Genomic DNA, 12,711 nt, shown 5'->3' with positions numbered 1-12,711 from the left:
ATACAAAAACATGTCTTATAAACTAATTATTATATATAAAACACTCTAATCAAAATATGTTTAAAATATTAAAAAAAATATAACAGTTATGAATTGTTATTTTTAATCTATATTTGTGTAATTTCTCCTTCGAATTCTCCCCCATACCTCCCATTTGTACAATAGGGGAAATGACCCAGTAGTTGAGCATGTACCAATTGTTGTGAGGGTTGTTGATACCTTTTGTTCCAAAAATTGAACAAATAAAACCTATTGTTTGAAACAAAAAATATCAATTTTTGTTAGGAAATGTACCAAGAGTTGTTAGGAAATGTACCAATAGTTGTTAAGAAATGTAACCAATCAGGTGATGCCATGTCAGCTGCACAACTATTGGGGTCTCTTTTGCAGCCTATTGGTCTCACTTTTTTTTGGCGCTGTTTTGGACACTTTAACAAAAAGCATGCTGATGTGGCATCACATTTGATGATGCGCACCTGAAACCTTAGTTATAAGCAAGGGACTAGTCAAGTAAGCTGCTGTAAAAAAATCAGAATGATTAGGGTGCACAACTACTCACTACTCAGCCCTTTCCCCTAAGTTTTTTTCCCTTCAATTCTCTTTTCAAAAAGAAAAGAAAGAAAAGCCGGCGCCTATAAACCCAGAGAAAACCATTAAATACATTAAATCGAAACGTAAACCCTAAAAGAACACCCAATAACAGATTTTTTTCTTACGTTTTCTCAGATTTCAAAGAGCCAACGATGGCGAAACCCCTCGCCAGACATACAGTCCGAAGAATGTTAGACACTTGTTCTACAAAGCTGTTGCATCCTCCAACATTTTCTTCTTCAGCGGCAACAGATTTTAGCTTAAATCCATCTTTTCATGGTACACAGCAATCTCTCTATCCTGTTGACAGTTCATTTACATGTTTCATCGTAAAAAATAACACACGATCACTTCAACATGGTCCTGCATTGTTCCACAGCCAAAAATTCTCCACGAAGGTTGAAAAAAGGGAGAAGAAGATTCACCCAGTTACTGGAAAAAAACCTGACAATCCCAGAAATCACAAAAATCCTAAAATTTTTAAATCCAAGTTCTCGGAGCCCGCAAAAATTCCAAAAAAGAAAGAATCAGAATCCAAGCTCACAGAACTCGGAAAAAGACCTAAAGAAACAGAATTGAAGTTCTCAGAATCTTTGGAAATCTCCAGAAGCCCTATTGACCCTAAAAATCGCGAATCCAAGTACTCAGAGTGTGAAAAAGTCCCCCAGAATATCGAATCGAAGCTCTTAGTGTCTGGAAAAAGCTCAAGAAAACTTGAAACTACCGAAAATCCTGATTCCGAGATCTTGGATTCGGAAAAGTTATGCAGCATCCTGAATGGAGACGTAGCTTTGGATGATGTGGTAGAAAAATTAGAGGAGACTTCAATTGAAATGAATCACTCCTTGTTGGACGAAGTGATTCATAAGTCAGACAATGCAGGGAGAAAGGCCTTAGAGTTTTATAAGTGGGCAGTACGACAGCCCAATTGCAAGCCTAATTTGGACAATTTTAATGCTATGATAGATTACTTTGGGAGAAGGAACGACTTCAAGGCAGTGGACAGTTTGCTCAAGGAAAATAAGAATGGTTTAAAGGTTGATCTGAAAACCTTTGAGATCATTGTGAAAAGTCTTGTGAAGGCCGGCAGGGAGAAGAAGACGGTGAATTTTTTTCTTAAGATGGAAGAGTGCGGATTTAAGGCGGACGAGAAAGCTCAGAAAATTGTGGTGCGGGAACTTTGTGATGCAGGGTTTGCGAGTTATGCGGAGAAATTGGTGAAACAGACGGCAGATGTGTACTATCCTGATGAAGAGATCTGTAATACACTTGTCAAGGGATGGTGTGTTGCTGGAAAATTGGATGAGGCAAGAAGAATGGTGAATGAAATGTCAATTGGAAGACTTGCTATGAGTGCCATGGCCTATAATGCTTTGCTTGATTGTGTATGTAGATTGTGCATAGTAAAGGACCCTTTTCGGCTTATGGCTGAGGCAAAGACAATTCTGCTTGAAATGGAGGTGGCAGGGGTGCCTCGTAATGAAGAGACTTTTAATGTCGTGATTACACATTTGTGTGAGATCAGGCAGACATCGGATGCAATGAATCTGTTTGAGGAAATGGAGGGGTATGGATGTTCTCCAAACTTAAAAACTTATGTTGTTCTGATCAGAAGCCTGTTCCTTGCAGCGAGAGTGGCCGAGGGCCATGAAATGCTAGAAAAGATGAAGGAAGCTGGCGTTGAAGCCGGTGATAGAGATTATTTTGAGTTCATCAAAGTTTTATGTAATATTCACAGAGTGGAACATGCACATAAAGTTTTTCTTACAATGAAAGACAATGAATGTCTTCCTGGAAATGCAACATATAAGCTACTCATCAGAAAGCTTTGTGGAGCTGGTCACCCTGACAAAGGCAAGCAACTATTTGATGAAGCCGTTGAAAGGAACTTGATTCCAAGCAATTTAACCGATTTACTTGTGCAGAGCAAAGTTGAAAAGCCTGCACAGGAGAAAAAGAAAATGTCCAAAAAATTGACCTTGGCAATGAAAAAGAAGAAGAGGAACCTGAAACAGAAGAAAATTAGGTTAAGCTTTGTTAAGAAACCGAGAAAGCCAAAGATGATGTGATTGTGAAGTACCTGGTATGTGTTTGTTGATTATTATTCACCGAAATGGTATAGTTAAAAACATTATTTTGTCCTTTTGCATGGTATATATTATTGTTTTTAACAAAGGTCTTCAACTAGTTAAACCTGTGTCACCACAATCAGCTTTTAATTAATTTCAATCAGTTTTCAAATAATTGAGGAGATAAACAACAAATTCTATCCTTACCGATGTCTTTTAAATCCATCCTCTGATTTGGTCTAATGCTAGAAATTATCAGCTAGGAGGTAATAAAATGATGGTTAGCTAATAGGTTTTGATCTTTTCTGTAATATTGTTGACAAGGGTGTATCTTTTAATGAATTGGGACAAGCATATCTGATCACCATAGTTAATGCAATCATCTGCCCTAACTACAGAGCAATCTTCCTCACTCCCTCAGTAAATTCAAACATCTGCCTGAATATCAAAGTGAAATGCACATTTTTCATGAAAGGGGAAAATATTATATCTACATTTTTCATTCTAATTTGCAAATGGAATTTATAATCCAGATTTAGGTGGGAATGTTGCTTTTTTTGACTTATGCCGGGATCAATTTAAATGACTGCTGGTTGCTGCTATAGGTTGCATATTTGGTTGGTTCAGAATGGTCTTGCACCTGCCACTTCCATGGAAGTGTCTGCAGCTATTATACTCGATTTTAACTAGTTTTCTAAAGGCTGAAATATTGTAAGTTATTATGCTTACACTCTTATTTCATGTAGGTAAGTATCATTGCTTAAGTTGAAGCATTCTTGCTATAATTTGCCTTTCTGCATTGAAAGACACATCTTCTCATGGCTGTTAATATTTTTTTACAGTTTTTAAAATATTTTTAATTAAGTCATAAAGGATATGGCATACGGTGGTTCTCAATGGATAGTTTGTGAAATGTGGTGGAATTGTTGAAATGAAGTGTGATATGACCACATAAGTATCTCTCTGGTTGATGATAAATCCCTGTAGGCTGCATGTCAACAACATGGAAGTGATTATTCCAGAATCATAGGATCCATTACCTACAGGCTTTGCATAGATGTTATGTTGTTTATATTTAGACCAGTCGTGTACACTTCTTGTGTGGTTATGAGCAAACTTATGCATATGCAGGAGCTGGAAGAGGATTGCATGGGTAACAGTAAATCTTTAGAGATGAAAGACAAGTGGCAAGAAATCAACTATGCTTTGTTTGCTAACAAACCATTGTTTCCTTTGTCAAGGAAGGTTAGGGGCACTAAGGGGAATTAGTGTGTGTTCTGTAAGCACACAGAAATAGAGGGTTTGAGCTAAAGGTGAGCTGTTGGTGGAAATGGAATGACAAGGAATATAAGTGACGTTGACTACAGGAACAAGGGTTTTCTGGTATTTTTGCTTGATATTTGTTCTTTACCTACTAGTGTTGTAATAAGGAGTGCTTCTAATGGATCATCTAAATGCCACATATCACTAGGTTTAAACTTGAATCAGTTCTGCATTAAGCTGCTTAATTTGTAGCTCAATGACCTATTATATAGTCTTGATCTTTAATGAATGCTTTATAATTCTGTGGCCTACAGATATAAAAGGATAAGTTGCTCCAGCTGCTGTGCTATTTTAACCTAAGTGTATAAGGTTGAGCTGCTTGTAGGGGTATGCTTCTTAAAGCATGGAAAATTGGTCCTCTAAGAATGATGACATTTTGAGATCTCTGTATGCACTTCCAAAGAGTTGGAAGGTGGAAAAGAAAAGTTGTTTTATCTAAGTGTTTTCATTCCTCAAGGGATCATTTTCCTGATTGCAAAGAATACAGGAAGAACTTGAAAATGGACCTACCACACCTGGTAATTTATGGGAAGAAGTGACAATATAATGGTTGCAGATGACCAGGAAGAAGACTGGAGCCTCTGGAAGGAGGTAATGGCTCAATGTCAAGGCCGGAAAAGGAAAACTTAACAAAAAAAAGCTTAGAGATCATCTAAGTCAAGCATTCAAGATTCATGAGATGGATCATACAAAGAAGCAACAAAATATTAAGCAACCTGCAGAAGCAACTTAAAAGCTATAAAGATTAGAAGTGTAGAGAATGCAACACCACCTATTATACTCCTTGAATATAGGAAGAAGCCTTGGGCATGCAACATGGGCATAAGTTTAATTGAATAGAGGCACAAGCAATATGGGCCTTCTAGTTTCAGATTTTAGGACATATGTAATATCCCAGACTTGGATATCGCTTCAAATCTGATATGGGTTTTCGTTTTTGCTCGTATTTTGTTTCATCATATTATAATATTGTGACATGCAAACATGCAGATTGAACATGCAAGATTAACAATACAGTTTTTCAAGGAAATCAATCAATGTAATACAGAGAATCTAAATAAGCCAAGGGTATTCTTTGATTTAGAAAAGTATAACTGTTTACAAACACATGCTGCTGTTACAAATCAAAAGATGCCTAATGCCATCAAGTAACACATACTCGGAATGCCTCCATACATAAAATAACAAACCCCCTGAAAATCTGCAAGATAGATCATCGAATCTCCATGAAAACTGATCAATGATGTGCAACTGTGAATCCTGAGATGAATTCACCAAGTAGGCTGATCTGGGTTTCCATCCAAATAGCCAAAACCTCTAGGGTTTCCCTCCTAGGGTTTAGTGAACTTGCAAGCTAAAGCTCTCAAGCTCTCAAGGAAAAGTTTCTTTGAAAATAACAACTCAAGAATGAATCCTCCTTGCACTTTTTCCTCCTTTTATAATACTTTTCCTCTTTGGAAGTAATACTTTATTTTATTTTTTTAAATTACTTTTCCCCTCAAAAGTGACTTTACTTTATAATTTGTCATTGACGTTAATATAAAGTCACTTTATAAAATAAAGTATGTCCAATTGCTAATTAATTAAATATAAATAATCCCATAGGAACTATTTAACATTTAATTAATTAATTTATTCCCTTAAATAAATCCAACTTGGAGAAAAGGGGACATTACAACATAGGTCTAAAGAGTCGTGAGGCTTTGATGGCAACAGCCACCTTTCCTTCTATATGTACTTCAAGTCGTCCTATCATATTTGCTTGTCCAAAGTCCATCTTCAGTCACCTCACTCTTTAAAGAGTTTAAACCATTGTTTTATTTTTTCTTCCTTATTTTATACAATTCTTTTATTTGTTGTAGACGCTTTTAACCTTTTGTCTCATTTTATTCTTCTATCCTCCCATCTAGCAACACACTTCAGATGTGGGATTCTTGACAAGAAGAGAAAGATGGGAGTTTGTTTCTGTTCGGAATAGAATTTTTTGATGAAAAGCAAGAAAAATTGAGAATCTTGTCTTCCATTTAAACTGTAAAATTGAATGTGGACCAATTTTTTTTTGTCCAAGCTGATTTTGTGTAGGTGAAGTCCTTTAATGTTAATAAGATAATTGTTGACTCAAGTCAGTAGAGATGTCAAAGCATAAAATAACTAAGCTACAACTTTAAATGATCATTTGTATGTATCATTTTATATAACTTAATTTCTAGCTGGTTTTTAGAATTGGCATCATAGCTTTGAAAATAGTTGGCTTTTAGAAGTGGCATCTTAGCTTTCTAAAATTTGTTCATTTGCCTAGCCCATTTATATGCAATTAAATTACAAAAAGTTAGAACTTAGAAGGGATGCTGTTTGTCAAAAAGAACAACAAACAGCACCGGGAGGAAGGGCCAATGGAGAAAAAGGTGCTTGTCTTCAATAGAGTCAAAGGGTCAGCATCCTCATGAATATCACAGGATGGCTAAAACAGAGTTTGATGCTGTTTCACAAGAATGGCTTTGGAGCTCTCCTTTAAAGCAGAAATTTATTGTGTACAGAGGGTTTGCATTGTGCTTATATGTTACATCATCAGCCTGTTATAAGTCAGGTCAATCTTTGGAAACCCTTTTTCTGTGTTTCAAAGCTTGAAGAGAATCAATAACTGTAGTTGAAGAAGGCAGTATTGACAAGAAACCATGTTTTATATTTGTAGCTTTTTCCAAATCAATCCTTGCCATTGTTTCTAAGATGGGACAAGATTTTCGGGTAAGAGTAATGTTGAATTGAAAGTAGATCTTCAACATTAGGGCCTTTTGACTGGGGAACTTGCTTATGGGTCTTCTGCCATATTGAGAAGCAGTAACATTTGATGGAAACTAGTATTTCTTGTTGAAAGACAACAACCCCTTAGAAAAATCTTTTTTGGATCTTTGTCCCCTCCTTCAATTTGACGCCAGCTGCAGTAGTTAATGTTTATTGGTAGGGAGGTAGATAAGTTTGAATTTGAAGTGAGTGGGAGTTTTTTTGTCTTCTGTCATATTGAGAAGCAGTAACATTTGATGGCAACTAGCAATTCTTGTTGAAAGACAACAACCCCTCAGAAAAATCTTTTTTTTGCCCCCTCCTTCAATTTGACGCCAGCTGCAGTAGCTAATGTTTATTGGTAGGGAGGTAGATGAGTTTGAATTTGAAGTGAGTGGGAGTTTTTTGTCTTCTGTCATATTGAGAAGCAGTAACATTTGATAGCAACTAGCATTTCTTGTTGAAAGACAACAACCCCTCAGAAAATCCTTTTTTGGATCTTTGTCCCCTCCTTCAATTTGACACCAGCTGCAGTAGTTAATGTTTATTGGTAGGGGGTAGATGAGAGAGATTTTTGTGTGGCAGAAACAACAATAGTGAAAAAGGAAGAATATTTTGCACCAGTTAGTTTTTGTAGTGAAGTTGCAACCGCAACAGCGTGTGTGTGCAGAGAAGAGGAATGTTACTGCAGCAGCAGAGTTTGTGAAGAGAACATATGATAGAATAGGAGGGAGTGTTGTGCAGTAGCGAGCATCTCTAGAGGAAGAAGGGAACAGTTTGCAGCTCTAGAAAGTGCAGTTACAACAGCTCTAAATGGTTGCAGAAAACAGTCATTGACAGTAGTTCCAGATAACTTAAAAAAAATATTTTTAAACATATTGTGCTACAGTCTACTAGTATGAAAGTTTTTTAAATGATATTGTTGGGATTAATAGAAAGTTTAATTTTTTTTGTTTTTCCGAGTTTTGTCTCCTGTGATCTCTGTAGTGTCTGTTTTTGTGTTTTATTCCATCAAATTGGTATCAGAGCAGCATTCTCTGGGGGTAGTTTAGATTTCGTTCCAACAATTTGGTGTGAGAGCCAAAGGTTTTAGGGTGAATTGGGCATTGAAGATTTATTTGAGTTGCAGACATGCTGGAGAAGACAACAAGAGTTGGCAACAACCATGAAAGATGCCGACTACTGACTGTAGCAATCTGTTTAGTTTTTTGATTCTGATTTCTTTGGCCAGCGGTAGGGGAATTTGGTTTGATATGTTTGTTTTTGAGGTTTTATGTTTTTTACTTCTTTTTTTGTGGTTTTTTTTTTTGTTGTGTTTTTCTAATATATGTGCCTTGGAATTTTAACAATGCAATTGAATAACAATGATATAACATAAATTAATGACTGAAAATAAATTTCAGATTAATTGATTTTCTAACAGCAATTAACAAATGCCAATAAATAGTGGAATTCAACAATGATATGCCAAAATTGGCCTACCAGGAGTCCAACGCCTTGCTTGGAGGGCTGCTTTATTGACTTCAATGAATCTAGATGCCGCTGCAAGAGCTATCAATGTGACCTAACTGCTCCAATGAGCTTTATTCCTCTAAATGATAATTACCAAAAACAAATCTAACACAAATAGACCAAACTGTTGTTGAATCCCTCAAGCCCTCAGGAGACTTCACTAAAAATGGTCAATTTTCCACACTGATATGCTCATATCTCTCTCCAAGGACGTCATAAGCTTGAATGAATGATTCTAATCTTTATTCCTAATGCTGACAATGAGATTTGTACAAAAAAATCCAAAGGTAAACCCTTCAATTTATTTTTAATGAATTCCAAGCAAGGAGAAGTGGGATGGCTGGCCCTGGAATGGTACGGCTGGCACCTAGGAATGAATAGCTTGCTGTAGAATCCTCCAATTTGATTAGAATTTGCTGTCCAAACCCTCTATTTGCTGTCTTAGTTGATTAATTACACGATAGGGTCCTTCAATGACCTGAAATACTGAAAATCGTGCCAAATAAGGTAGGGGCTATGTCCAACCTAAGAGAATATGAGAGATTTCATTCCCAAATCCTTGTCAAATCCTGCAGATCTGAATTTGCAGACTTGCTCCAACTATGATGATGAGAAAAATAATCCAAGAATGCCTCAAAATGCATCGCCCAATTCACTTGATGCCTTTCCAATCTAGGTCGAACCCCACAAAGCATATTTAGAAGATTCTTTGGAATCTTCTTTCTCTAGGAAGTGGCGCCAACTTGGAGGGGAGATATTCATCATGGCTTTGAACCACTTTTTAAGTTATTACTTGCCTAGGGAAAAGGGTCATGTAACTTTTTAAATAAAGTTACTTATTAAATCATATAGTAACTTATAAGTTACTTTTATTAACTTTTTCTAAATTTAGAAAAAGTAACTTTATAACATAAAATTATAAAGTATTATTATTAAGGCCCACCAAAGCAAAATTTGTCTAAGTATAGGTCCCCTTTGGCTAACCCATCATCTCCCAACACTGAACTTCAACTGTGGAGATGGGTGACAGGTGAATTTAAGCATCTGGATGACAACTAGAGAAGTGGGGACATTACAGTCCTCTCTTCCTGGAATTGCTTGTCCTCAAGCAACTGAAGAGCTGGACGCTGTAGAATAGCTTCTCCTTCCCAAGTGGCATCCTCTATGGACAAATCCTTCCATCTAACCAAATATTCTCTGATCACTCTGTTCCTCAATCTCCTTTCATGCCTATCCAGGATCTCAACTAGAACCATAACCAACTTCCCTTCCTCATCCAAAGGAGGTAACACTAAATAAGTCATTGTGCCTTGTCCAATTGCCTTCTTGAGGCAAGATACATAAAGACATTATGAATCCTGCTCTTTGGTGGTAGCTCAATCTCATATGCCACTTCCCCAACTCTCCTCAATACACGGTACAGTCCATAAAATTGGGACTTGAGCTTCTCTGCCCTACTCATCTTCAAAGAACTTTGTCGATAAGGTTGGAGGCACAGGAACACCATGTCTCCAACCTCAAATGATCTCTCAATCCTATGGCGATCGGCATATAGCTTTTGCTGATTCTGAGCTCGCTAAATGTTCTCCTTAAGTGCCTTAAGAATGTCTTGGCTTTCCTAAAGCCAATCCTGTGCCAATGGTGCTCTACTATCTCCAAGTGCCAAATCCATAAATGTCATAGCATCATAACCATATAGTGCACGAAAAGGAGACATATCAATAGACACATGATGTGTCGTGTTGTAGCAAAACTCTCCTAAGTACAACCAACGAACCCATGTACGCTGCTGTCCTGACACATAGTTGTGTAAAAGAACTCATGAACCTACTGTCACGATCACTGACAATGGTCTTGGAAGACCATGGAGGCGAAATATCTCTCTGTAAAATAGATCAGCAATCTGTGAAGTTGTATAATCTGTTGCTATGGGAAAGAAATGAGCATATTTTGTCAACCTGTCCACAACGACATATATGCAATCTCTCCCTTGTACCTTGGAAAGACTAGTGATGAAATCCATCGAAATTCCTATCCATTTTTACTCTGGAATGGGTAATGGTTGCAGCAGACCAGCAGGGTATGTATTTTTAATTTTATTTTGTTGGCAAGTAATACATTCCCTTACATGCTGTAAAACATCATCTTTGAGGCCCTTCCAAGTGAACCTCTCTCCAATTTGCCTGTAAGTCTTACCATACCCCTGATGTCCTGCTACAAGAGTGTCATGAAAAGCATGTAAAATCTGATTTTTCAGTTTAGATTCCGGAACCGAATATATTCTTCCCTTGTAGTAAATTACATCATCCACAACCGTGTACCTGCCATCCTGAATGATCTCATCCATAATCTCACAAGCATGCTGATTTTTGGAATATTCTACCAAAAGTTGAGATTTCCAATCAGCTGAAATCTCATTCAATGAACAAAGAGCAGCAATAGAATGCTTCCTAGATAATGCATCAGCAACAACATTCTTTTTTCCCTTGACATATTCAATGTCAAAATCATATGCTTGGATCTTACTGACCCATTTTTGCTGCCTTTCATTGAGATCTTTTTGTTCTAGAAAGTACTTAAGGTTGTTATGATCAATTTTAACAATGAATTTCCTTCCCACTAAGTACTGTTTGAATTTTGTGAGAGCATACATGATAGCCAACATTTCTTTATCATATGTAGAGCATAATTTTTCATTGTCCTTCAGTTTTCTACTCTCATGCACAATAGGATGATGATTTTGCATAAGTACTGCATCCACACCTTCTCCTGAAGCATCACATTCAAGCACAAAAGGTTGGGTGAAATCAGGAAGTGCCAACACAGGACAAGTGCTCATCACCTGCTTAAGCCTATCAAATACCTCCTGTGCCTCCTGAGTCCATTTGAAAGGCCCCTTCCTGGCGAGATTTGTCAAAGGTGCTGCAAGTTGAGAATAACCTCTAACAAACCTCCTGTAATAAGCACATAACCCAAGAAAACCAGACAATTCTGAAATGTTGGTGGTGGCCAATCAAGAATAGCTTGGATCTTTTCCTAATGAACTTTGACTCCATCAACTCCTATCACATGAGCCAATTATAAAATCTCAGTGAGCCCAAATTCACATTTGTACATCTTAGCATACATGACTGAGATTCCATAATGTTCAACACCTCATCTAAGTGCCTCAGATGCTCCTCCCATGATCTGCTGTAAATCAAGATATCATCAAAAGACACCAACACAAATTTACGCATATGCTTATTAAATATGTGGTTCATGCATGACTGAAATGTAGTAGGGGCGTTAGTGAGATTGGAAGGCATTGCTAAGAACTCATAATGACCGTAATGACACCTGAAAGCTGTTTTGTGAATAGTTGATTCTCGTACCTTAATCTGATGGTACCTCGATTGAAGATCAATCTTTGAAAAATAAATTGCGCAATGAAGCTCATCCAACAACTCATCAATGCGAGGAATGGGATACCGGTTCTTAATGGTTTTCTTGTTAAGTTCTTGGTAGTCAATACACATGCATAGGGTCCCATCCTCCTTCTTCACCAGCACAACTGAAGAAGCACAGGGACTAGAACTCGGTCTAATGAATCCCATGCCCAAAAGTTCCTTGATGGTCTTCTCTATCTCATCTTTGTAGGCCTTAGGATGGCGGTAGGGAGTGGTCATGACTGGTTTTGCTCCCTCTTCTAATTCTATCACATGCTCAAAGCCTCTGTCAGGCGGTACACCAGGTGGTATATCACTAAACACCTCTCCATGCCTGTCTAAAATCTGCTGTATATCAATGTGATAAGTTTTGCCATCCTGAGATGAAGGTGCTTTAGGTGAAATAAAGCACTGTGTTGCCCAAAGGATATCTCTGTGCCTGATAATAGTCTCCATCTTGTGAGAATAAACCTCCTTGGGGCCTCCATTTGACAATGCCCTCAATATTCTCTTCTTACCATCAACTGAGAACTCTAACTGCATCCTGTGGTGGTCAATAACATATCTGCCAATCCCCTGTAACCACTGCATACCAATAACTGCATCATAATCCTCTAATGGTAATATATAAAAATCATCTGTCAAAGTGTAGTCTCTCATCTGGATACTGAGCTGAGGAATCCTCCTAGTAAATCCCAACACTCCACCATTTGCTACCTTCACACCAAATCCTGAAAATTCCTTTGTCTGTAACCCACGTTTCTCTACCAAGTGCTGATCAATAAAGTTATGCGTTGCTCCAGTATCTACTAAACACACTACACGCTGCCCCTGAATAGTTCCCATCAATTTGAAGGCGTGGAACTTAGGGTAGCTGGAAAGAGTGGCCACAGTGACATTGGCCGTAGCCTGTGCATCAGTAGAATCAAGCTCTATATGTGGCGGCTCAATATGCAATCCCTCATCATCAGTGTTCTGTATGTGCTCATCCTCCACATTTGAGCCCA

At 37.6% G+C, this 12,711-nt stretch overlaps 1 protein-coding gene across 7 annotated transcripts in view; it reads left to right on the top strand.

Moving 5' to 3' along the window:
- The first annotated feature begins 570 nt into the window (after positions 1-570).
- The window catches only part of LOC131045020 (small ribosomal subunit protein mL104 (rPPR9)), a 55,713-nt gene continuing 43,572 nt past the window's right edge, over positions 571-12,711 (top strand). For 3 of the 7 annotated variants that reach the window (XR_009105756.2, XR_009105754.2, XR_009105749.2), the window contains exons 1-2: positions 571-2,674; positions 3,266-3,371. Coding sequence is in view for 1 of the 7 variants with exons in the window: in XM_057978526.2 (XP_057834509.2) it covers positions 744-2,660 (1,917 nt within the window). In the remaining 6 variants the exon portion in view is untranslated. The remainder of the gene's footprint in view (positions 2,675-3,265; positions 3,372-12,711) is intronic. The other 4 variants (XR_009105753.2, XR_009105751.2, XR_009105750.2 and 1 more) reach the window with 2 other exon arrangements.

The sequence above is a fragment of the Cryptomeria japonica genome, chromosome 5 (genome assembly GCF_030272615.1).
Source record: "Cryptomeria japonica chromosome 5, Sugi_1.0, whole genome shotgun sequence".
Lineage (NCBI taxonomy): Eukaryota > Viridiplantae > Streptophyta > Pinopsida > Cupressales > Cupressaceae > Cryptomeria > Cryptomeria japonica.
Note: the sequence above shows the minus strand (reverse complement) of the source record. Positions and strands in the feature narration are given on the sequence as shown.